The 23,173-nt window shown below is 38.9% G+C and overlaps 1 protein-coding gene across 1 annotated transcript in view; it reads left to right on the top strand.

The window, feature by feature from the left end:
• The window catches only part of FAM91A1 (family with sequence similarity 91 member A1), a 28,523-nt gene extending 13,641 nt beyond the window's left edge, over positions 1–14,882 (top strand). The window contains exons 12-24 of the mRNA XM_059836121.1: positions 624–742; positions 1,157–1,269; positions 1,471–1,557; positions 2,324–2,456; positions 3,165–3,313; positions 3,770–3,904; positions 6,065–6,178; positions 7,127–7,199; positions 8,447–8,596; positions 9,089–9,196; positions 9,494–9,617; positions 10,701–10,770; positions 12,184–14,882. Coding sequence (XP_059692104.1) covers positions 624–742; positions 1,157–1,269; positions 1,471–1,557; positions 2,324–2,456; positions 3,165–3,313; positions 3,770–3,904; positions 6,065–6,178; positions 7,127–7,199; positions 8,447–8,596; positions 9,089–9,196; positions 9,494–9,617; positions 10,701–10,770; positions 12,184–12,366 — 1,558 coding nt within the window. The 3' untranslated portion in view covers positions 12,367–14,882. The remainder of the gene's footprint in view (positions 1–623; positions 743–1,156; positions 1,270–1,470; positions 1,558–2,323; positions 2,457–3,164; positions 3,314–3,769; positions 3,905–6,064; positions 6,179–7,126; positions 7,200–8,446; positions 8,597–9,088; positions 9,197–9,493; positions 9,618–10,700; positions 10,771–12,183) is intronic.
• The last annotated feature ends 8,291 nt before the right edge of the window (positions 14,883–23,173 follow it).

Genomic DNA, 23,173 nt, shown 5'->3' with positions numbered 1-23,173 from the left:
CATTTCCTTTAAACCCCTGGGGCCAGAAATAACAGCTGTTACTGTGCTAGTGCAGAGACAATGTCTCTGGGCACTGCTGTCAGTGAATACGTACATAAAGTTTGCTTGCTTGCTGTAAGGTACCATTGCAATTCTGTCATTGACACTCTCACATACATGTATATCTATATCAAATCCTGGGAAAAGGATGTTAATACCAGTCAACCAAGGGTTCTTTAAGTTGGAGAGCCAAGTTGCATTAACCAAGAATTGTCAGGCACTTTTAGTTTGATTTCTGTTAAGCTATTTAAAACTACTGCTATGCCCGAGTTTTCTTTAATGCTAATTCGGACTGTGAGAACAAAGTGAATTAGATTTTTTCCTATTGAATTTTTCTTCAGCGATGGTGGCTTGATTTTTCAGATCTCTTTCAAAATCTGGTATTTTCAAACCCCCAAATAAACTTTTCTGCTGAAGCTAAAGCAGGACGCTGAGGGAGATCAAGCTTGACTGGGTTAGGGCTTTGAAGTATCGAAAGGCATGTATTGAGTATGCCTATGCATGAATTACTAGCACTGGAAGGCAGAGATACTTCTCTGGTGCTACAGTGACCGATAGATGTGGATTTTAATTCACATTAATAGGAGTACTTTGGACCCTCAAAAGATGCTGCTTTCATGGGACAGTGGGGAAAACAGAAGTCCTATACAGGAAGCTGGGTCATCAGCCACAGATACAGATACCAACAGTCAAGATGATCCAGGTTAGCACTAACAGTAAATTTTAATACATTAGGATCAATTATTTTTATAATCCTTGAGTGCCATAGGCTGTAAAGGGGTCTAGAAACATGTGAATCACAATTGTGTAGATTCTTTCTTCATATGGAATATACAGTGGGGGAGGTGGTGTCTGCTTCTTGGTTTGAATTTCTTCAGCCTCATCTTCAGAAAAAAGCTATTTGGCTAATCCGTATTATGGATATCAATTGAAGCAAAGATACCAATTTCTGAATTAAGTCACTCAATAGCTTAGTAGTGATGAGGGAATTCTGTTCTACTTAGTATGGCAATAACTAACATTTTTTCATTATTTCTTTTACATAGCTTTGACTTAAACTTGATTATTTTTAAATAAAACAAATGTGATCATATATTTTCTTTTTGTTCTCTATTAGCTGAAACAGCCAGTGTGAGCAGCCTGAATCTGTCTAGCGGACACACAAAGCGTATTGCCTTCCTGTTTGATTCTACTCTCACTGCCTTTCTAATGATGGGAAACCTTTCGCCAGTATGTCAAAATTGTTCAATGTATTATGCCAAGAATAAATATGTAAAGCTTTATTATATTGAAGTCAAAGTATTTTACACAGCTGTAATTATTTTAAGAAACTTCTGTATTGTTTGCTAAGAAATGATTTTGCTTAAAAAAACTTTTTGCTTACCCATTCCATTCTCAAAGAATTAAGGCAGTTTTGTTTTATTGTTCTAGAACTTGAAAAGTCATGCAGTCACTATGTTTGAAGTTGGCAAACTGTCAGATGAGAGTCTCGACAGCTTCTTGGTGGAGCTGGAAAAGGTAATCTGTTACATGTTTGACCAAGTGCTTTTTCAGCACTTGAAGTGTAAAGGGGCCAAAACCCCCCAGTATTTTCACTGTGTAATACTGCTTGTTTAGCAATACAATGACAAGATCAAACACCTTACCATACCGAACCTTAGTGATTCAGTTAAAATGTTTCTTATTCACAGCATTTATACCTCTAGTGACTTTCAGGGACACACCAAGCATGTGTATGAATGTAAGGCTAGCGAGCAAAGTGAGTTCATGAACTCACTTTGCCTGAGTCTGTGTGTATGCACACCTGCATTAGGGCTTATTCAATGGAAATCGCTTTCTATTTAGTAAGGTGTTAATATTTCTGAAAGTCCGCCCGTCATTTTTGTAGGGAAATTTGACGATTATGTGCTGGAATGTTTAACCTATCCACCTTTTAAAGATAATTCTAGGACAACTGTAGAATTATGTAGGAGGACTGCTGTTAATTGTGGTATCCTTTTATACCAGTCAGGATGACTGGACATTTACTTTTACCTAAAGACTAAGTGATTTATATACATCTGATTTATAGATGTTGTCTTTGTGTACTTTTTGACTGTTTGACTAGCATGGCCAAGACTCAATTTTCATTTAATAGTTGCTATAAATCACCTCTGCATATAAGCTGCAGGGTTGTTACTCAATTACAAAGCTTTAAAATGCTGATTTTTTTAATCTTTTGTGTAATTGATGCTTGTGATTAAAAGCATGCCACTTGTATGAATTTATTTTGCTTCTTTTGTAGGTTCAAAGCACAGGTGAAGGGGAAGCACAGCGATACTTCGATCATGCACTTACACTGAGAAACACAATACTGTTTTTGCGCCATAATAAAGACCTAGGGGCACAAGCTGTACAGCCTGATCAACCAAATAATGGTACTGTGAATGCTTTTGAGGAAATCCTTTTAAGTTTGTTTACTTAGCTGGCATAGACTCAGCTTCTGATTAAGCTGCTATTTCAGAAAGCGATCTGTATCCTAGTTGTTTAAAAATACTTTGAAGCCAAAACATCACTTTTTCGTCATCCTTTGAGCCTGCATTGCTAGATTTGCCTGTTGAATGACAGGTTTGGTTGCCAAGGCTTGGACTTTACATTCAAAGAAACAGATTAAAGCATAATGATCTTAAAGATCTTTTCCAACCTAAATGATTCTATAACGATGGCAAGACAAGCTGAACTTTTGGAAGAGATTGGTTTCAAATCATGTGCTTCTGAAAGCCATGATAAAGGAATCATTATTTTTTCAGGCAGTGTTGTTCTGTCAAAGAAACATTTCTCAAGTCATGAAAGGGAGTGTATTCTACTAATGGGGGTAGATTTACTTATTTTTTTTAAATCTTAGGTAACTTCCTCAGTATCTCTGTTTGTGCTTATTTTCTGGCATCACTTAGTTGGTGAGGTGCAAGCTATAGTGCTAAAATTCTGTACAGATTTATCCAAATTCACCCCAATAATTTAAAACTTAATTGTGGAAAACATTGTATTTATGGCTTAGCAGGGGAGAATGGAAAATCTGAAATAATACTTTGGGTTGTATGTTCCATCTCAAGTGATAACTTAAGAATCTTACATTTTCAACATAGGGTTTCCCTTGGACCTCTTACGATGTGAGAGTTTGCTCGGCTTGGATCCAGCTACTTGCAGCAGAGTTCTCAACAAAAACTATACTCTGCTGGTTTCCATGGCACCACTCACCAATGAAATTCGACCTATTAGCAGCTGTACACCCCAGGTGAAAAAAATACTGAGGGTTTTCCCCCCAGTATCTAGTAATATAATATCATCTTAATAGTTTTGTTTTGGATAGATCTGTTAGATGTCTTTTAAAGAGACTCAATTCTTGGCGTGTAGATAGTATTGCAATTCATTGTAAAAAAAAGTGTACAGTGAGGAAAAATGTGAATACTTAGTAAATTAAACAAAGTTAATTTACTAACAATTTATCTGTTCAGGTAGAGTCAATGACAGATATTTTGTTCTTGAATTTATATTAACAGAAAATACCTTTCTGTAGAGTCTTGTAATACTGGACTAAGTACCTAGAATATCATCAGTAGCAGAGTAATACATTTGAACTGTGCTGCAAAACTAGATTTGTATTTCTTTAAGAACCAACAGTTTTAAATTATATCTCTACGTATAACAGTTGCATGTTATGTACTTTCTAATTTCTGAATAATCTCTTCAGCATATTGGACCTGCAATACCAGAAGTCAGTTCAGTTTGGTTCAAACTGTATATTTACCATATAACTGGACAAGGACCACCCTCTCTGTTGCTCTCTAAAGGAACACGTCTTCGAAAACTTCCAGACATTTTTCAGGTAGTGTATGCATTGATTTATTCTCCCTCCCTTCTCCAGTTTCAAAGATACGCTGTACATTATTCAGGGATAACAGTTGAAGTCAGAGGTATAATTCATTGTCAATGTTGTACCTTTTCTAGAAGCAAGTTTTATGTAGCAACTTGGTTTTTCTTTCTGGGTTCTAAAAAAAGGAATTCTACTTACATCTCTCTTCTTGTCACAATGTGACTCCAGTGTATTTGACACCATCCCTTTCAATTTTAGTGTAAAATGTGGTACTGCAGTCATTGTGAATATAGGTTTGTAATTTGTTACAAAGATGTGGAAGAGCTATATGAAAAGATAGAGGCATAGTATATTGTGCTCATTCTAGTATTATATAAGAAAGGATACCTCTACATAAACAGCTTTGCGTCGTTTAGTGAGATGGTCACTTCCAATTTGTCCGCTGTAGAAATCTCTGATGGAGACTTTGAAGTTCTAGGCTGTAATTGTCCGTGCAGTTTAAATGACAGAATAATTGAATAAAGGTTGCACTAGGCGGGACAACAGGTTTTCTAGCACAGTAGCCTGTCTCTAGCAGTGGCTGGAAGAAGAAAGAATAAGCACAATATGTAATACTTCCTCTTAAGACCTTTCCAGCCCTCCCCATGTTCTGGTCTGGAACTTCTAGAGCTGTGTGTGACTTTGTGTATATAGAGGTTGTGGCTGGAATTCTTGTCTCTGCAGTGATCAGTTCCTCTCCTAAATTCCTTCTAGCCTTGAATCCACCTAACTTACTAGCATCCATACAGTGCTTTGGCAAGGAATTCCACAAAACAGTGCAGGTGATCAACTCATGCCTGAAAGACTTCAGATGCTGCCTTTTCCCAGTCTGTCTCTGAGATGCTAATAAGGACAAATGTGCCACGAAGGAGTACTGTTAGGTATTCTGTATACTAGGCAAACCTAGGTGGAAGTGGCCATGGCAACTTCTAAACTTGCCTGAACCAAAAATCATTGTATCTATCGACTTTGATTCTAAATGCCACAGATGCTCAGCAGTGTTTGGGTCTTGCTGCTCACAATGGCATTTGTAAAATAATGTCGTTCAAATTTATAATTGCAGAGAGGCCTCTACAGTTTTGATCTCATCATCCTGAGCAGATACTTGAGCTAAATGTGTTGAATGGTATTGACACATTCAGAGAGGGATGTGCATTCTTCAGTGTACCTACATTACAGTCATCTCTAGCTCTAGGATTTGTAGATGTATTTTCCATTCCTCAAACCTCCTTCACCTGTTCCTTCACTTCCTGATTCCAAAAATTTTGTAGACACTTCTGTTTCTAAGACTTACTTTAAGATAACATAGGATTAAGTGAATTGAGGCTTCTAGTGCAGAAGGCATTTTATAAGGCCATTGGTAATGAGCTTGATTCAAACCTTAGCCTGTCATTAGCTTGAAGTACCAGTAAATATATGGATTGTGCACTTTTATTAGTAAAAAGCATTCAGTGTGGTAGCCTTGGAAAACTTCAATACTGCTTGAATCTCAGTGTGCTGATAGATCAGGTTTTCTTGTACTAAATGATCTCACATTCTGCACTATCACAAACTTATTGGAGCTTTTTTTCCTGTGTGCGTATGTGAGTGCTTCTATCCTGCTACTGTTTTAGAGTGTCATTTTCTTAGGGAACTGTCAAGACATTTCTAGAAATCATATGGAGATGCAGGGGAATTAAATCTTGAATACTGAGAAACTAGGAAATTACTTCCTAGTCACTGTTCTTGTCTTCCTGTCCCTCCCCCTTGGATAGGTATTTTGGAGATGGATACATCTGTTCTCTGTTGATGGTGTTAGTTTATTTAGCGTATATTTTGCTTTTAAATTTATGTGGGACTATTTTCATCTTCTATTTGCTAGGAGGCTGCTGCAATGGCCATATAGTTCTACAGGAATTGGTGACAGACACCTCCTGTTCAAAATAGCATCTTAACTTTGATGTTGGCAAACTTCTGTCTTTACCAGGAATAGGAACATGAGTGATCCTTGGTACAAAGTATAACACTGTAGAGTTGTAGTTACCTGTGGTAACTTCATAATTGTAACAATATGCTAATGCCTAACTATTATTTTACTTTATGAGCTTGGGTAGTCCCTTACTACTTTAAATACTCATAATTTCTCTCTTCTAGGGTTATGATCGCTTACTAATAACGTCTTGGGGTCACGACCCAGGAGTAGTTCCTACTTCAAATGTGCTCACAATGTTGAATGATGCTTTAACGCATTCTGCTGTTCTAATTCAGGTACAGACTGCTCTGTATAAATGAAAACATGCATAATTTTTTGAGTTAGGCTGTTACGTGGTAGAGGAGATTAACAATGTAGGAGAGCTACATTTTTGCCAAGAGCTGAAAAATATGCTTAACTTCTGTAGCCAGCGCCGCTATGATTCAATGGTGGTTAAGATGTGTTTTGGACTGAATGCATATTATGTATGCGTTATTGTATTATGGGCAGATATAACAGCGTTTTGCTCACTAAAAATGAGATGTGGATTTATGAGAGTAGGGATGTAGGAAACTGCATGAAAGTGAAGAGTCCACAAGCTTTTTAGACAGCAGTGGTATAAGGTAACTGGGAATATGAAGTGTTATTTAAGAAATGCACTTTTTTGGAGTGCTTGGTATTTAGCTCTGAGAGTAAAGTATGAGCAAAACATGCCCTTTGCCACAAACAGCAGAAATAGAGTGGGTTTATCTATCTATCTGGGAGAAGTAAAATAGCTTCCTCTTCTGTTTCTTCGGTTCAGCTGAACTCTCAGAATTAATAATTCAAAAAAATAGATGTTTAATATTGTAACAAACATAATATTACACATTCTCAAAGGCCCATTTGTGACAGCCTTGACTGCTCAAAAATGTTTGGCACTTACAAGTGGAAACTCTATTTTTTTCCAGAAGAGCTCAGCGATTAGGAAATCCGTTTATAACCAGTAATTGGAGAGGAAAATTGCTCCTCTTCAGTGAAGTTTAATTTCATTGTGTTTACTCACATGCATTTTAGGGGGGGAAGGGTAGGTATTTCATTTAATTACTTATTTCAGCTAAGCAAGAACTTCATTGCATAAATATCTCAATCTGCTTATTTGTTTCATCAACTTGACTGGTACTGCTTAAAAGGGAGCACAAGTAGAACTAAGCTAAGGCGATGAGTATATTTTTCTGTTCCTAATTTAATTTCCTGATGTTCAGGGGCATGGCATGCACGGAATGGGAGAAACAATGCACATACCTTTCCCATTTGATGAAGCTGAGCAGCAGGGAGGTAACTGACTGTCTTTAATGTAATCTCTACAACACCATATTTAATTTTCTTGCATGTTACCTCATGCAGTAAGGTTGCAATAATCCTTTTAATACAAATTTTCTTGGACTTATGAGTTAACTTAGATGAGAAAATGGAAAGAATACTTAAATGGTTGACAAGTCTGTTCTGGGCTTAGAGGTACAGTCTTCCCCTTTCTATTTTCTCTGTCCTAATTAGAATGTGTTTTCTGGCCTCTCTTCTCTCCTAGCACAGATGTAAAGAAGTAACTTCCACAAACACCTCTGAATCTTTCTTTGTGCATACTTGCTTATTAACTAGCATGTTTATTAACTGCATAAATAAATCTTCTGTAAGACAAGTGAGACCAAAACCAAACAAGCTTATCTTAATAGTTTCTAGTGCTACTAATCATGGAGTTTTTTTCCCCAGGAAGAGCTTTACTAGGAAAATCTCCTATTCCTTCAAAGTCTGTCAAGCTCAACTGATTTTGAGAGGCAGGAATTAACATGTTCTGAGATACTCCTTGATGAGTAGGACATAAGCTTTGGATAGTTGAGGCTATAGCATTCCCAGCTGAGAGCTGTTGTAAAAATATGAATTTCCAGGTATGAAATCTAAAATTATTTAAGCTGCCACTTAGAAAAATCTGGGCCACCTAGAACTAGAGAATTTCCTAATTTAGTGTTTACTATGTTCAAAATCAGTTACTTTTATATCCGCTCTCTCTGGGTTGTCTGTTTTCTTCCAACTTGATGCTAGGTGAAAAATCTTAAAGGCAAAATCTCTAAGTTCTGGCATGAACAACTCAGTGTTGAAACTCCTTGTTACCTTCTAATATTGCATTCTAATTCTTCAGAATTTCAGCTATGTGGAACATGTCTCTTATATTGAATTTGCCGTAAAAGACTCTGGCACTGAAAGAGCTGGACATCTGATTCCTAGCTGAACCTTGCCATCTCTGCTGTCTGTATGTGTCTGTGTGTGAGAGAGAGAACATCTTCTGTTTGTATGTTTCTTCCTCCTTGGCTCTTTTACTGTACTATAAAATACCAGTTAGTGCTTGGTGTGGGAAGACTGTGATCACTTTATGTGTTATCCCAGATCTACTAATGTGATCATTAATTTGGAGCATTGCAAGAGAGGAAAATCCAGATAAAAAACTTAGCCTAGTCTAGAGACAAACTATATTGTTATGGAACAGTCTTCTAGTAAAGTAAGCTGGAATATGTGTTGTTTTCTACTAGACTTCTCTCGTGTGAACATGGGCATTCATACAGCTTTAAAAATACTGAGAAACAAAGTAGACTTGCAGCATTTTTGTGGCTATGTCACTATGTTGAATCCTACAAGCCGGCATGCTGACAGAAAGCTGAGCGATGCTTCTGATGGAAGAGGTTAGTTACCAATAATTGTCTTTTTTGGTTGTGTTCCCTTAACTTCTCATCACTTCAGCAAAGTTGAACAAAGGATTACAATTCTTCAATTTGGAACTCTACGAAGTACTATCCAACACAGATAGGAACCCTTCTTTAGTGTGAATCTATTGGCAGTAGGCTTACTTCCTAATTCTTCTTTGTGACTGGCTCAAAAATAGCAAATACAGGCTGAAAATCACTGGGTTAGAACAGTCAATAGAAGAAAAAAAATTGCAAAACATTAAAAGTAAATTGTGCAATTTTTATATGCCAGAACTTAATCTTTAAGTGTGTTGAGGATCCCTAAGTGACTCTTCAGTCCTAAAGTGGGTCAGGCCCTGTGTTTCTCCATATTCATTCCTTCCGTTTTATAGCTGTATGGTCTTTGGGCAAAACTTGTGTTCCTTACATCAGGTGCTATCTAAACTTATATTTGCTTAAATGTTTATGTAAGAATTACTTTACCTTTAGGAGAGGCTGAACTAGCATCAGGATCTGACGTAAATGGGAGCACAGAATCATTTGAGATGGTAATAGAAGAAACCTCAATGGATTCTGCAGTCAAGCAAAGCCTTGAAGGTAAAAACATGACAAATGGCTTGTACTAAATCCTTTCAGTCTGATGAGATATCCTGTTTTTAAGGATCTGAACACATTGTTGTTTTATTGTTGTCTGGATGGTAAGTGCAACACTAAGTGTTCTTCCTCCTTAAAATTCTCATTCCCTTAAATCTTTGAGCAATTCAGTAAATTAACTGTGTTTTTAAAAGTATGAACTGTCCAATGGAGCCTGATCTGCGAGAACTAGTTCTGGGATCAATATTCTTGCTTTGTCTTTTCTTAAAATTTGGTTGTCTCTTGGTTTTATTTCTGCAGTACCCACAACAGAACTGGAATGGGTTCCCCTGGAATTATGCTTTGGTATTCCACTCTTCAGCTCTGAGTTGAATCAGAAAGTCTGCAGAAAAATTGCCACTCATGGATTATGTAGAAAAGAAAGGTGAGCTGTAATTTATCAGTGACAGGTTTAACAGGTTGTATGTGTTATCCCCAGAGCTTCTGCAAAACATGATACCTACAACTCGATGAGTATAGGAGCAGAACTGAGCTAAGTTTCATAGAGTACCTAATTCTAGTGTGTAAGGTGGCCGCTTTTTGGCTCATAGTTACCAGCTATGTTGTACAATTTTGTGGTCCTTAGTTTTGGTAAGATTAGGCTGTTTTTGTAGTTCTGCAAGGTGAAAATTAATTCTTTGTAGCAAACTTGTCTATGAACAGATCAGAAAGAAAAAAAAAAAGTAAATTTGGGTGCCTTCCTACTCATTTCCCCTTCCTAGCCTAGCCCAGGTTTTCTTTCTTCCTCCTAATCCCCTTACCCCTGCTCCTGTTCCGGAGGCCCCGGGGGGTGGGTTGGGGGCAGGGTGGGGAAACTTACTGGTAATGCGTTGATGTAAAATGCATTTAACTCTTGTGGAATTTTTCTTTACTACTGGTATCTTACTTGCTAAGTTTAGTCATGGCTTATGATCAAGCTATCTTCTGCCTTTTACTGTAGTTTTTCTTTATGGAAGATTACTCTTTCAACAATGGGATTTTTGGGTTTGTGTTTTTGTTTTTTTCTTTTTGTTTCTGGAGCCTGGTTCTGGAGACCAAAAATAAGGCTGCTTGAAAACATGGCTTAAGGATTTTATTATAGTAGTTGACCTGCTTTTTAATAGTGTGTTACTAATCTGCTTCTTAAAAGTCCTTACTAGACTGTCCTAGATAAGAATGAGACATGATCAAGTCTAATATATTAATATATATCTTATGTAAAATAGCATTTTTCAGTTGCAATGGTTTCACTTTAGCACAGTATAAATGATAGGAAAAATAGCATTTAGCTGGCTAGACTCAAGAGCAGATGAATTGAGCACCTCCTCAGTAATGGCAATATTATCAAGCTTTCTGTGTGAAAGCCTTTAACTTTGTCACATGATGTTATGTGCTAATAGAGTTAATTGTGAGCAAGTTACTATGTTATTACTTTACTAGTAAAAATTTGCACACCTTGGACATAGCTTTTCTCTTTTGTTTTCGACAGCCTTCAAAAACTCTTACATTCCAGTAGAAAGCTGTCTCTTCAGGTCCTTAATTTTGTTCATTCATTCCAGGTAAGGAGCAATAATCCAGATGTAAATCATTCTTTATGGTCTGTCATCCCTTTTTGCCCTTCTGCTTGCCATTCTTGGGTGTCTGGAAACACACATGGTTTGTTTTATTTGCTTTTTCTTTAAATGGTAACTGTATTAAAAGCACTATCAACCTCAAATTCTATTGGTAGCAAAAAGTGAGTACTTCACTATCCCTTTTCTAGCCTTATGTGATATTTCTCTCTTAACTTCCGTGGTTGCATCTTGTGTGTAATTAGTTTCATTGTTTTTTATGGGACTTGCACAGCAAAATTGTTTTTCAGTCCTCTTGTTATAACACAGCCTACTCTGCTGGTTACTTGGTTGCTTCTTAAATATGTCAGGGAGATTTACTGCAAACCATGGTTATTCTAATCTTTAGAGATTTTTTTTATCTGCATCTCAAGTCAACTGTGTTCCCTTAGGAAAAAATAAAATACATTAACATGTATTTCATACCAGTATACTTTTTTGCACTTGTCCTAAGATCCTCTAGAACTTGGTGTTAAATGAGCATAAATACGCAAAGCTGCGTACTCTGGGAGGATTTTTTAAGAGTGTAGATAGAGAATAGGAGTCTTGTGTAGCAAGCAAGGAGGAATGCCAGGTCTGCAGCCTGCTATAATTCTGCATGGAAGTGTATGCTAGCAAGGCATGTCCACGTGTAACATAGAATCTGCTTAGCTGCTTATGTCTTACAATGCTTTTCTCTGAAATTCTGTCTTTGCAGTAAGGTAAGGAACTTGCAGGTTACTTAACCAGGTAGCGTTACAGATGGTGAGATCCTGAAACCGCTTCCTTGTGGGAAGATGGAGATTGCCAGTAGTTTTGAAGCCTTGAAACCATCTGTCAAACAGTCTCAAGTGACTCCTGTCTTAATCTCTTAGATGTTATCTCCGAGATTCAGATCATCATCAGGAAAAGTGTGTAGAGTGAAAAAAAGAAGGTGCTGAAGTGATTTTTCAGTTGAGAAAAACAAACTTTTGGGAAATACAACTACTCAAAATATGGTCAAGTCAGTGCCTCCTAATACATGTATAGCTCTTAGCACGGTATGGGATAAATAGCAGTGTGATAGCTGTTCTGACGATTTTATTGCTTTACATTCATTTTGCTAGGTCTTTCTTTCAATTTTAAGCCTCAGGCTTTCCTGAAGGTTTCTTGGAAGCCAAATAATGCATGCACAGATGCAGCTGAGGCAACTGTATGCCTATTTCATGCTTCCCTTTGTTTATTCTGGTTTTACTTCCATAATGATTTGGTATTTATTGGATTAAAGTAACACACTTCAGAAACACTGTGTATTTGCAGATTAGATTAGCCTGTCGTATTCTACCTTCATTGTTTGTCTTGGTTTTAAGACATTATTTTTTTTTTTCTTCCTTTTGCTTTTAGGAAGGTATTTCAGGACTGGATCAGCTCCATGATGCTGGTTCTTCAAGTTCACTTTTGCAGCCTATTTCTGCAGATATGGGTGTTCCACTTCCTGCCAAGAATCTCATGTTCAAAGAAGGTGTATTGTCTGAATGGAACGGATGGTCCCCTTCCTCAGTTTTTTTCAACCCACCTAAGGAATAGGTCAAATAGGGATTCTCATGCATTGATCACTAAATGCCTTTCTTCTATTATGGTTAATTCCTAGTGCCAACCACTAAGAAGTGTACTGCTGCTGCAGCATAACCTATGTAAAACTAGTGTTACAAAAATGTGTTGTGTTGCAGTATTGGGGAAATGCTTAAACCATCTAGAACTTGTTGCTCATTACTGCATATCTTGCTGCAACAGAGAGCTTTTTAGCTGTCAGCACTATTTTTATCTTGAGACAATCTTTCTTTTATAACTAAACACGTCCTTTCTAGGCTTTCTGATGTTTGTTAAATTTCTATGCTGTCACCACAAAATTGCAATGGTAGTTTTCTATGTTCGTTACTCAGACATAAATTCTGTTTAGTTTTGTACTGTATTACTGAAAATCTTTCTGTATAAAGGTAAGAGATTTGGCTCTTCCTCTGAAAGCTCAGTGATACCTACTGTTTAAAAAAAAAAGTATTATGGTGATATGGGCATTAAGAATTGTTGAATTCTGTAGGTCAGCTTAACACTGGGGCCTTGACAAGTCAGTACAATGGAAAGAGATTTGATGCTTACAGGAGGCTGAGTTAGTGCAAAACTCAAAGGCCTGCTGATATCTTAAGGCCGCTCTGACAATGAGTAGTACACTCTTCATCTGTGGTAGAGTTCGATGGAGGTGTGGAATTATGAAAGGGCTGAAGTGGCTGGCTCTGTTCATGGGGTTCTTCATGATAATGGATTCATCTTGCTCTTTGTATGAAACCAGGAGTAGTGTCTGAGATTTGATCACACTGGGAGCTAGTCCCTCATTGTTATTTGAAGCTGGTGATGATTGCTGTAGGAAAACTCCTGATGTCATAAGTTGAGTTTAAGGTAGATAACTAGATTAATGTTGATTAATGTTTGAAATAACAGAGCTCTTGATTTTTCATGTGACAGTCATTAGTAAAGGAAGATGACAGCAGAGGATGTGTAGGCAGAGACTTCTCTGAATCTCTTTTCCTTGCTGATTATGACAAACGTTAACAGTGAGTGTTTCATCTAAAATCATGTTCTGATTCTATTTGTAGGGGATGATTTTCTGTAGCATGATTTCACTTTGTTTATATTAGGCATTAACAACTTTTTGCCAGCTTAAAAAAAGTCTGTCCCATTTAGCACATGAGGAGGACAGGAGATGTAAAATGTTAAGACTTTTAACCCAGCTGTCTAAAGTACTCTGCCAACTCCATTCTTTACTGGAACTGCCTTGTTTTAAATAGTCATAATTAAAAATGAGACTTTCTGTCAGTACTTTTACTGACATTCTGTAAGTACTAGCCTACAATACATAATGGGCCAACAATCTGTGGCATAAATGATGCTGGATAACAGCAAGGAGAAAAATGGCAATATTTGGGTTTGTATGCTGTTCTGTATGGCTGTAAGAAAAAACATGACAGAAGTTTGAAAAGGACAAACATACCACGATAGAATAATGCAGAGGCTTCAGTTACAACTGTGAAAATTCCATTCTTTTTTTTTCCTTTGCTTTATATACATTCCTAAAGTGTAAGCGCAGGACTTGTGCTCTGAGAAACTGGAAGTGTGTAGTACTTCAGTTTGCTCAGTGCTCCTTTATTGCATCTGTTTTGTTTTTGTATCTTGCCAACAGCAGCTGAACTTAGTGTTCTGTGTATATTACAGAGCTAGATTATCTAGATAAAGTTGATCATTTACACTACAGTGACTTTTGTACTGGACGTGCATATTCTCCATAGCAGTTTTTAAGTTGCCTTATTTCCTTCAAAAGAAATTAAAGAGGAATTCGATGTCAATCTGCTAGAAATGGCAGAGGAAACATTTACTGTGAGAGTCGTTATGTGGAGATTAAGCCAATATCTAGCACTGTAGAGGAACTAACCAGTAGGTGATGGCTTACACTTTCAGTACTGTAGATGTTACTTTAAGTGCTACAGTGAGCTGTAGTAGATGAGCTAGTTTGGCGTATTGTATTGAATTTTGACATGCACTGTCTATACTAGTATGTAAAGTGATGATAGCGCAAGTTGTATGGACGTTTGAAAATGGATGACGATTTCTTGTTCTCACTGCATATTCTTCAGTGTTATTAAGTGAAGGATACCCTTTGTTATTAGGTTGTCTAAAGTTTCTAAATAAAAGTAGCCTGCTCTTCAAAGTTGTTTAATACTCATAAATCTTACAGTTAATGGTAAGAATTCCAGATATGTTGCGGTTTCTTAGAACTCAATCCGCTCTAATTTAGGTGCTTCAGCACTAGTTTAGGAGCTTAAATGTTCAAGTCTGCATATCTGAAGTTTACTGAACAGATTGCAACCAAAGAAGTCCATAAAATACCTGAAACTCAACTACAGCTCTAGTGCTTGGGATGGTCCAGAGGCTTTACTCAAAGTATGTGACTTTTGTTTTAAATATGGTGTAAAAAAAATAAGATCTCAAAGATCTTTATACCAAAAGAATATATTTTATATTGTATTGCAAATAAAGACAACTTAAATCAATTTCTTTTCTTCAGGTATTTTTATTGACAGTGGGGAAAATCACATGCATTACACATTGTAAGGCTGTTTTACGTTTCTGTCTTCAGCAAGATTTTTAACTTGCAGGAGAGAGGTTGGCTTTGTGCTCTGGCACAACCCAAGTAGTATTCAGTCTAGACGGATATACCTGAAGATGTTCAGGAGCCAACTAGAAAGTGTGCATGTTTGTTTTCAGGTTTTTGATCATGACTTATTTCACAGTTCTTTTTTTCTCTTCCACCATTGTTCTCAATTTTTCCTTTATTGTTCAGTGTTCCAAATGGTTTGTATTTTGAAGGTTTTAAACTATGACTGTAACTGAATACAGTTGCACTCTTCTAGTGTGACATTGTTTAATATTATACATTGAAGTGTACAAAGTCTGTGTTCAATTAAATTATTGGCACATGTAACAAATGTTTACAAATAAACTGTGATGTAGGTCAAACCATGTACAGAATCCTTCACATGCAGTAGTTCTCTTGTGGGCGCAGCACTAAAATGTCACACTCTCACTATAGTGCTCAAGGCTACCAAATGTCATCAAAGTATCTCTTTCCCATATGCATGCAATTTAGCAGAAAGCCATTTTATCAATGGAAACCCTTTATTTTATTGTAGTTTTGTCCATACCATATGCTTAATCTCTAAGAAGGGAAGGTACAAGAGGATGATGTATGCTCTGTCTCCTCTTTCAGCCACAATCTAAACCTGTGGTGTTTGATATTGGATATTTGAAGGCACTTGTGCATGTGGTGTCTTATCCATTTTATTTGACTAAAGACATTTTTGACTGGGAACTTGGAAGAAATGAGACCAAAATTGTAATTTGTTTGTTTCTTTAAAGTAATCCAGGCCCAGCATTCATCTTAGCAGTATAACTGCAGAGAGTCTGACTGATTACAATATAAAGAAGAAATACAGACCTAGATGGTGAAAGAAACCGATTAACCTCCTTCTTGGGTTTAAACCTTCCTTTATTCTATCTCAGATTTTCTTGAGAATGTGTGTGTAACTACCTTTTTTCTTTCCTTTTTTTTTTTACTTCCCCTCAACCCCAAGTCCTTTTGTTCCACTTGAATGCTCTAAATGCATGCCTTTAGCTTTGTCATCGTGATAAAGCTCAAGGCTCCTTTTGGACCACAGATAAAATGTATCTGGTTTTATTGTTCAGCGCTTAAAGCTAATATTAATCTTCTCCCCGATCCCTTGGATGGAAGCTTTTTAATGCTTCTTGAAGAAGGCTTTGGGTGACTTTGATAATAGAGACCGCTTGCTTAGGAACTACTTGGTACAAGATGCCTTTTGAAAATGGGCCTTCTGGTGAGCTGGGACTGGGCAGGCTTTAGGAATTGAGCTGGGCTCAGAGACATAAAGTACTTCTGGGCCTGCAGTGAGGTATGCAGCTCAGGGTTCCATTCCTGTCTTCAGTAACACAGGCTTTAGGGTTGCAAGCAACTCCTTGTATCCTTGATTCTTTTGTTAGGTGATTCTGCACAGCTTCACAAAAATGAATCAAAAGTATCACTATGCAAACAGGATGATGGAGGCAGTTTATGACAGCTTTAGTGAATAAGGATGTTGGATTCCTGCAAATTAATGGAGACCTAATTTGTTTAACCATTTTCTCTTTACATTATGGATCTATGTTCTGTAACTCTAGGCTCCCCCTCTCCATCCTTTGCTTTCCCCTCCACCCTTCCAGCCACTCACAGAAAACTATTGTTCCAAGTCCAAGCAGGCACTGTGACAGAACCTCAAAATAGGTACACAGGTGACCCATGTTTTCTCCTAATACCTTTCTGTACTATAGCAGTATAATTTCTTATAATTACTTATCGGGGGTTTTTTTCCCCTGCCAAGGATATAAGGGAAAGCTTTTTTTGCAATTAAGACAGTCAAGTACTGGAGCAGACTGCCCAGAGGTGTTCTGCATCCTCCATCTGTGGAGGTTTTCAAAAAACAGACTGGGTAAAGCCCTGAGCAACTCTATCTGATCTCATGGCTCTGAGCAGGAGGTTGGACTATAGACCACCTGAGGTCCTTTTCAACCTCCATTATTCTATGCTCCTGGTTATAAAACATGTGACGTGATTTTATACGCTTGTTTTTAAGTAGGGCAGGATTGAATGCTAGTCAAAATTAAAATTGTGGGTTTAGAGAACGCTGGTATAGCAGAACATACACCCAGTCATACAGTGCAACGCATTTTTGTAAAACTATATAGTTCACTGCTATCAAACTACCGGCATTAGATTACCTTTAGGAATGTGGTGTTTGTGTGGTACCAGCTACTTTGAGCCAGTGACAAGAAGACTTGACAGCAACAAGAAGACTGGGGCTAGAGCCCAGGGTAGCAGCAAAGTGCTGAGGACTGAGACCTTGGAGGAGGAGAGGGTGGAAGGAGATGGGGGTGTTTAAATCCTATGGAGCAGGAGGGTGATGCTGCTAAGGGTAGCAAGAAGGCATGTGTCCACAGCAACTTGTAAGTTGTTGATGTGCTTCCAGGTTCTGTCTTACCTGTTGGTGTCTGGTATGGGGGAATTTACTGCTTTCCTCGTCCAACAGCACTGAATGGGTTCTGTGGCCTCAAGCTGTGGTTTTGAGTTTCACTGCTGAGAAACCCACAACACTGCTTCAGCTGTGGCTGTCTAGCAGCAGTGAGTTTTCCTTTGTGGTTCTGTTATATAGGTCAATACCAGAAGGTTTTTTTGGTGGTTACTGGGCAGCTAACCTGATTTCCTAACCTCAGAGGTGGCTTCTTTTCTATTGACTTTTCTATCCTATTGTGTTTGGGTTTTTTTTTTCCCCCCATGTGAAAGAGAGAAATGCTAATGAACTGGCTGAATCCTTTATTTCTAGATGTAATGTACCCATAGGAAACATCCCAGCCGAAAAAATGCACTGTGAGAAACTGTTAAGAGATCTGTTGCAAGGTTTTCATAGGTTGTTCAGTTCTGTCTTTCGAATTCCTTCTGTGTTGTATGAGTCAATGATAGTAGCACTTGAGAACAGCTGTTTCTCTGTTTGTCTTGTTTCAACTTGTTCGCTGTTTTGTTTGTAAGTGAATAAGGGTTTAATTCTTTTATGGTTTTATTGTCGCAGGACTTGAAGTTGGTTTTCCTGGTCTGTAGCTTTTGCTTGCTTTCCTTCTATAGGCAGAAAAGCCATCCTGTTTTCTGTGATGCCCATTTTCTTCCTTATGTTTTATTTCCTGCAGGCTTTTGCGCTGCAGCCTCAGCTTTTTACCTGCGGCTAGTCTACATGTCCCTCTTGGTCACTTTACACTGTGCTTGTTGTGTGTGTGCAAAATCTAACCTTGAATCTCTGCTTATGTCTTTCCTGTTTATTAATAATGTTTATGTGGTTTTTTTCTTGTCTAAAGCCTTTAGCAAGCTCAAAACTTTCTTTTATCGCAGTTATTGCATAAAATCCCATGTGGGGGGGGAGACCTCTATTATTCTGTTTCTCATTGCAGTGCACATGGGCTTTTGCCCTAGTCGTGAGTCTGCCACTTACACCACCTGTTTTGAAGGCATACGTTGATAGCTCTAAATTTTTCTGAGTTATCTGGGCTTTTATTTCCAAGAAGCTGCTGAATTCCAGCACGGGTTCAGACATGGGTTTTGATTGAATGATCTGGCTTGGCAAGACACTGTTTTGATGTTTCTTCAATTTGTAAGTATGCTTCTTCAAAAGCTACAGGACAGCGGAGTCCCCAGTCCCGAGGAGAGAGAGAGATCTAGAAACAACAGGAAGAATCAAGTCACTCGTCCGGAATAAAATGTTCCATGTGACATCAGTGCTAAACTTGCAGTGATTTGTAAGCTCCTCTCTAGTGTGTATAGCCTGTGACACATATAGCACGTCTATAAGCCACGAGGTGTGGTGAGTAGTCTTGGCCCAGCGTTGTTGACTATAAAGAGTTGTTGCGGTAAAAGGAATCTATTCAACTGAAGAACAGAAATGGAAATGAAAAGAAGCTAATGATGAGAAGGGGGAAGGAATAACAGTCTAGAAAAAGTGCTGGGAGAAGGGGAGAAGTGTCTGTCTGACCTGTTATATCCTAGAACTCACAGAATAGAGAAATGGAAATGAACTTCTTAACTACAAGTCCTAAGGGACCATTCCTACCCCCAAAAAATCTAGGAAATAAGTTGGACACAGGAATGAGAGGTGCTGAGCATGTTAGCAGGGAGTAGAAATAGAATTGGAAAAGTACTCTTGTGGTTTATTTGTTCAGCTCTCTGAACTCCTTCAAACAAACAATGTGAATTGGCCTGGATTGCGTTTTCACTTGACGTGTAAAAACAAAACACATTTTGAAAATAAGTGGTGATGTATTACTCCAATCATTTTTTAAATAAAATCAGATCAAGTAGCTGTCATACTCTGAAATCATATGCTTGTCTAACTGGACTGTACAGTGTGAGTGGTGCAGTAGGACTTACCAGGTTGAGGTTTCTAGGCACACAAATATCTTGCCCTGTAGGTGTCAGCACTTCTCTTGTTACTGTCTTCCAGCAACAGGCAGCATCAGCAAAAAACAGTAGATTTGGGTTTGTTTTTTTTTTTTGTTAAAAGTATTCTTGAGGTGGATGTTCTTTGCTAGCGAACACTACTGAACTAAGGCAATTTTATGTAATTAACAGACAGAGCTCTGCTTACTCGATGAAGAGGTTTCAGAAAATGGACTTGGTTAAATATTACTTGCAGAATACCATAGAGCTGTTTATAAAACTGTCTAAATAATAGGAGTAAGCCTTTGGCAAATATTGGTATGATGAATGACATTCATCAGTTGTTGATGCCGTAAGCATTGCCATATATGACAGCATCTTTGAGGTTAAGCATTAGCTCCAGGTTGGCTAAGTCCTGGCTTTTGAAGCAGAACCAGGAACCTCTGCGAGAAGGATGGACTATAGGACTTTTACTCCTTACCTTCAACTGGTTCACATTCATGTTTGTTTGTTTGCTGTAAACCCAATGAGGGCAGACTTACTCTAACTCAGCTTTCCTGGAGGATTCGACTCCAGCCCTGGAAAGGTGGTTCAGCGCTGAGTAAATGCATGGAACTCGAGTGTCTGAGCAACCTGGGTCCGAGACACCTTGGAAATAGGAGGAACGTGGGTTTAGCCCAACTCTGTTTACATAAGGGGTTTTTTATAATAGTGATTGGAAGGGTCGAAGAGTGAGTTTGAAATGTCTTTTTAATCCATAGATAGAAAATCAGCATGGAGCATCCTCTCTCTTGGACCTGGTACTTCCTCAGGTGCCTGCCAAGTCTGGCAGTGCTAGTGTAGCCATTTGATTCAGAAATAAATTGGGATTTGTATTCAGAAGACAACTGAAGCTTGGTTTTGTAGTGTTCCTTGCACTTCTTGCTCTGCATTGATCATGGCTGGCAATTTGTCTAGGCTGTCTCTGTATTTTTGACCTTGTCAATTACGGAAGTGAGCTCTTTTCCTTGGCACTTGCTTCCAAGGCAGTCCGATAAATTATTATTAGCTGAATTTCCATACAGCAGTTTCTAAAGTATTAGTTTCTTTGGCTAACAAATCTGATTATGTTGGCTCGTATTCTTCATTAGACCAACTTTTCTTGCCCTCTTCCTAGAGAGCTGATTTTATAACCATGCAGAATATGTCCCAAGAGGACTGAATAGATGTCAGTGATGAAACTGAAGGTTTATCCATGGTAACACACATATGGTAATGTTTCAGAAGGGGGAAGGAGATGTTGTGTTTTCATTTCTAGTCTTCAGAGGGGATGCATCTCAAATCCATTATTAAACATACACCAGGATCTATAATTGAAGTGCTCTGTATGTTTGTTTTCAGGCTAGCTGTACAGGAGGTGAAGGTGCTGTGGGGTATGAGTGAAGCAAGATAAAATAAAATAAGCCAATTCCTCTGGACAGGGTGGTCTGGAGTTTATCTTTTGACTTGAGTTCATGCACTGAAATAATGAATTTATCTATGTCAAACCTGTGGACTGAGTTGATGGAGCCAGCAGCTACTGGGGACGTTGCTGAGCTTGTTCTAAGTGAGGTGAGTTGGGCAAAGGCAGCCTGCCCTGTGCAAAGCCAACAGCAGCGGAGATCTCGGCCTTGGCTACAAAATATACTCATGAGGCTGCATAAATACATGGAGTGTCTGAGTCAACCGTTGCTTATGGAAACCTGTGGAGGGCTGAAGTGAGAGAGACCCAGGTCAATCAGCTTGTGCCAAAGGAGGCACCTGTGTGAAGCTGCATGTGGATACCTTCTCTGCATGCTTTGTGTAAACTTGCACTTTAGACCAGCAAAATTGGAACTGGTTGGGAACTTTTTGCAAGCAGTCCTGGATAGAAAGTGCTGATTTGCCCGAGACGCCTGTATGTGTGCGATGAACCCTTTTCCCTGCAGCAGAGATGTCTGCAGGGCGCTCAATCCCTGCTCTGAACCAGGTGTGCCATTACTCCGAAGTGGTATGCTCTTCTTTGCTGTAACTAATATAATTCATATAAATAGCTGTGTATTAGGGAAAGAAACTCTGTAGTCCACAATTAGGAAAAAAAAATAATCAGCGTACCATGTAGAAGAATTGTTTATAGTCCTTGCTCTGATTTGGGCAGAACAGGCCCTTCGTTTATCAAGGGAAAGATCTAGATAATGCTTTCTTAGGATGCTGAACAAACTGTTACTTTTTTCATAAACTGATTTTTAACTCCCAGCCAGGGGCACTACTGTCCTGCTGATACTGGAAAAGTACCAATTGCTGCCTGACAGGATTTTAATAGGATGCAAAGAGCAGGCAGGGCTTCTCCAACAGAGAGCAGTCTTGGGTTGAAAAAATGGGAGACTAATCTATTGCAGAGAAGTGCTGTTGTGTCTGCGTCTCCTAGGTTAGGAGTGAGAGCAGCTACCCAGAAGCTTTTGATTTTAGAAAAATGTATTTTTGTTTTTCTAAAGAGGCTCTCTCCCCTCCTATCCCTGTTCCTGGCTGAATCTTCATCTGCAGAGAGTGGATGAGCTTGTTGTGAAGGTGTTAAGTTTCTGACTGCAGCTCCTGGCTTGGCTTCTCACTTCTACTTCGTCTTTGCAAGTGCTTACAGGGCAGAAGTGGCTTCTCGCTGCATGCCGGTGTGGTGCCTGCAGCAGTGGTCCCTAGCTGTCCACCGAGGACCCCGGGAAGCATTGGCGTGGTGTGCCTGGCAGCCTGCGAGCTGCATCCCCACCTGGCCGATTGCCTTTTCTCAAAAATGATGGTTTGTACTGTTCGAACAGCCCAGCTGCCAACCTCTGCAAGTACCTGCTTGCAGTCGGTGTGAATACATCCACTGGGGATTTGCGCTTAAAAGGGGACCCCTGGACCGCTTCAGCAGCGCAGCCCAAGCAGACATCCCCAAAAGCAGAGTTTCATCCCATGTCCAACCCCTTCGGACCATCCCACATTTGCAAAACGAGGCTTGATTCCGCGCTGCTCTCGCAGTGGGGTGGGTGTTGTCTGACTTGTTGCAAACCCAAGCTGGTGGCACAGCGTGATGGATTATCTTGTGTCATTTGTAGACAGGTATCCCCTGGACTCCGGGTTATGATTTGGTTTTTTGTGGGCTAACAGTCAGACATACAGTCAGGTAATATTTTGTGGGAGGAGGGAAGGGGAGAGAGGAAGAAATGATTCTTAGTGTGTAGATCTTATTAGACCTTAAGAAAACAAATTAAGAATTTTTAATGCTCTTAATAGTTTTCCATTTGCTTGAGTGGAGAAGAGCTCAGATGGATTTCTTACAATATTTAGATGATCATTTTAGTTTTATTAAACACTATGTGGTCTGCCACTGAAGAAAGTTGCCATGATGGAAAAAATCTCCCCTTCTGAGATCAATTAGTCTGTGCTGAGATCAATTAACAGTGCTGGTGAGGTGATTCAAGGGAAGGAGTTTGATACTGGGGTACCTCTTGGCCTCTTAGCAGGGCTGCGGGGGAAGAAGAGTAGAAATAGATGGTACCACACAACTGAGAGTACTTGTGGGAATTTCATTGCTATCGCTGCTGCACTTCCATGCTGGGATTGCTGGGCCAGGATTGCTTTTGCAGATCTTCCCACTCCATTTCCTCCATCTCTGCTGTCAAACCCATGTCTTGCTCCGTGTTGCTATTCCAGCACGTAACAGCTCTTTGGAAAGGGTTTTTCCCCATGATAGAGCCATGCTGTGTCTGTCGGCCAAAGCCTGTACTTCACTGCACGCCTCCCCTTTCCACTCACAGTGCCTTTACCGTGCTGGATGAG

The sequence above is a fragment of the Gavia stellata genome, chromosome 3, assembly GCF_030936135.1.
Source record: "Gavia stellata isolate bGavSte3 chromosome 3, bGavSte3.hap2, whole genome shotgun sequence".
Taxonomy (NCBI): domain Eukaryota; kingdom Metazoa; phylum Chordata; class Aves; order Gaviiformes; family Gaviidae; genus Gavia; species Gavia stellata.
The sequence above is the reverse complement of the archived record's forward strand: the minus strand, read 5'-3'. Positions and strand labels throughout refer to the sequence as shown.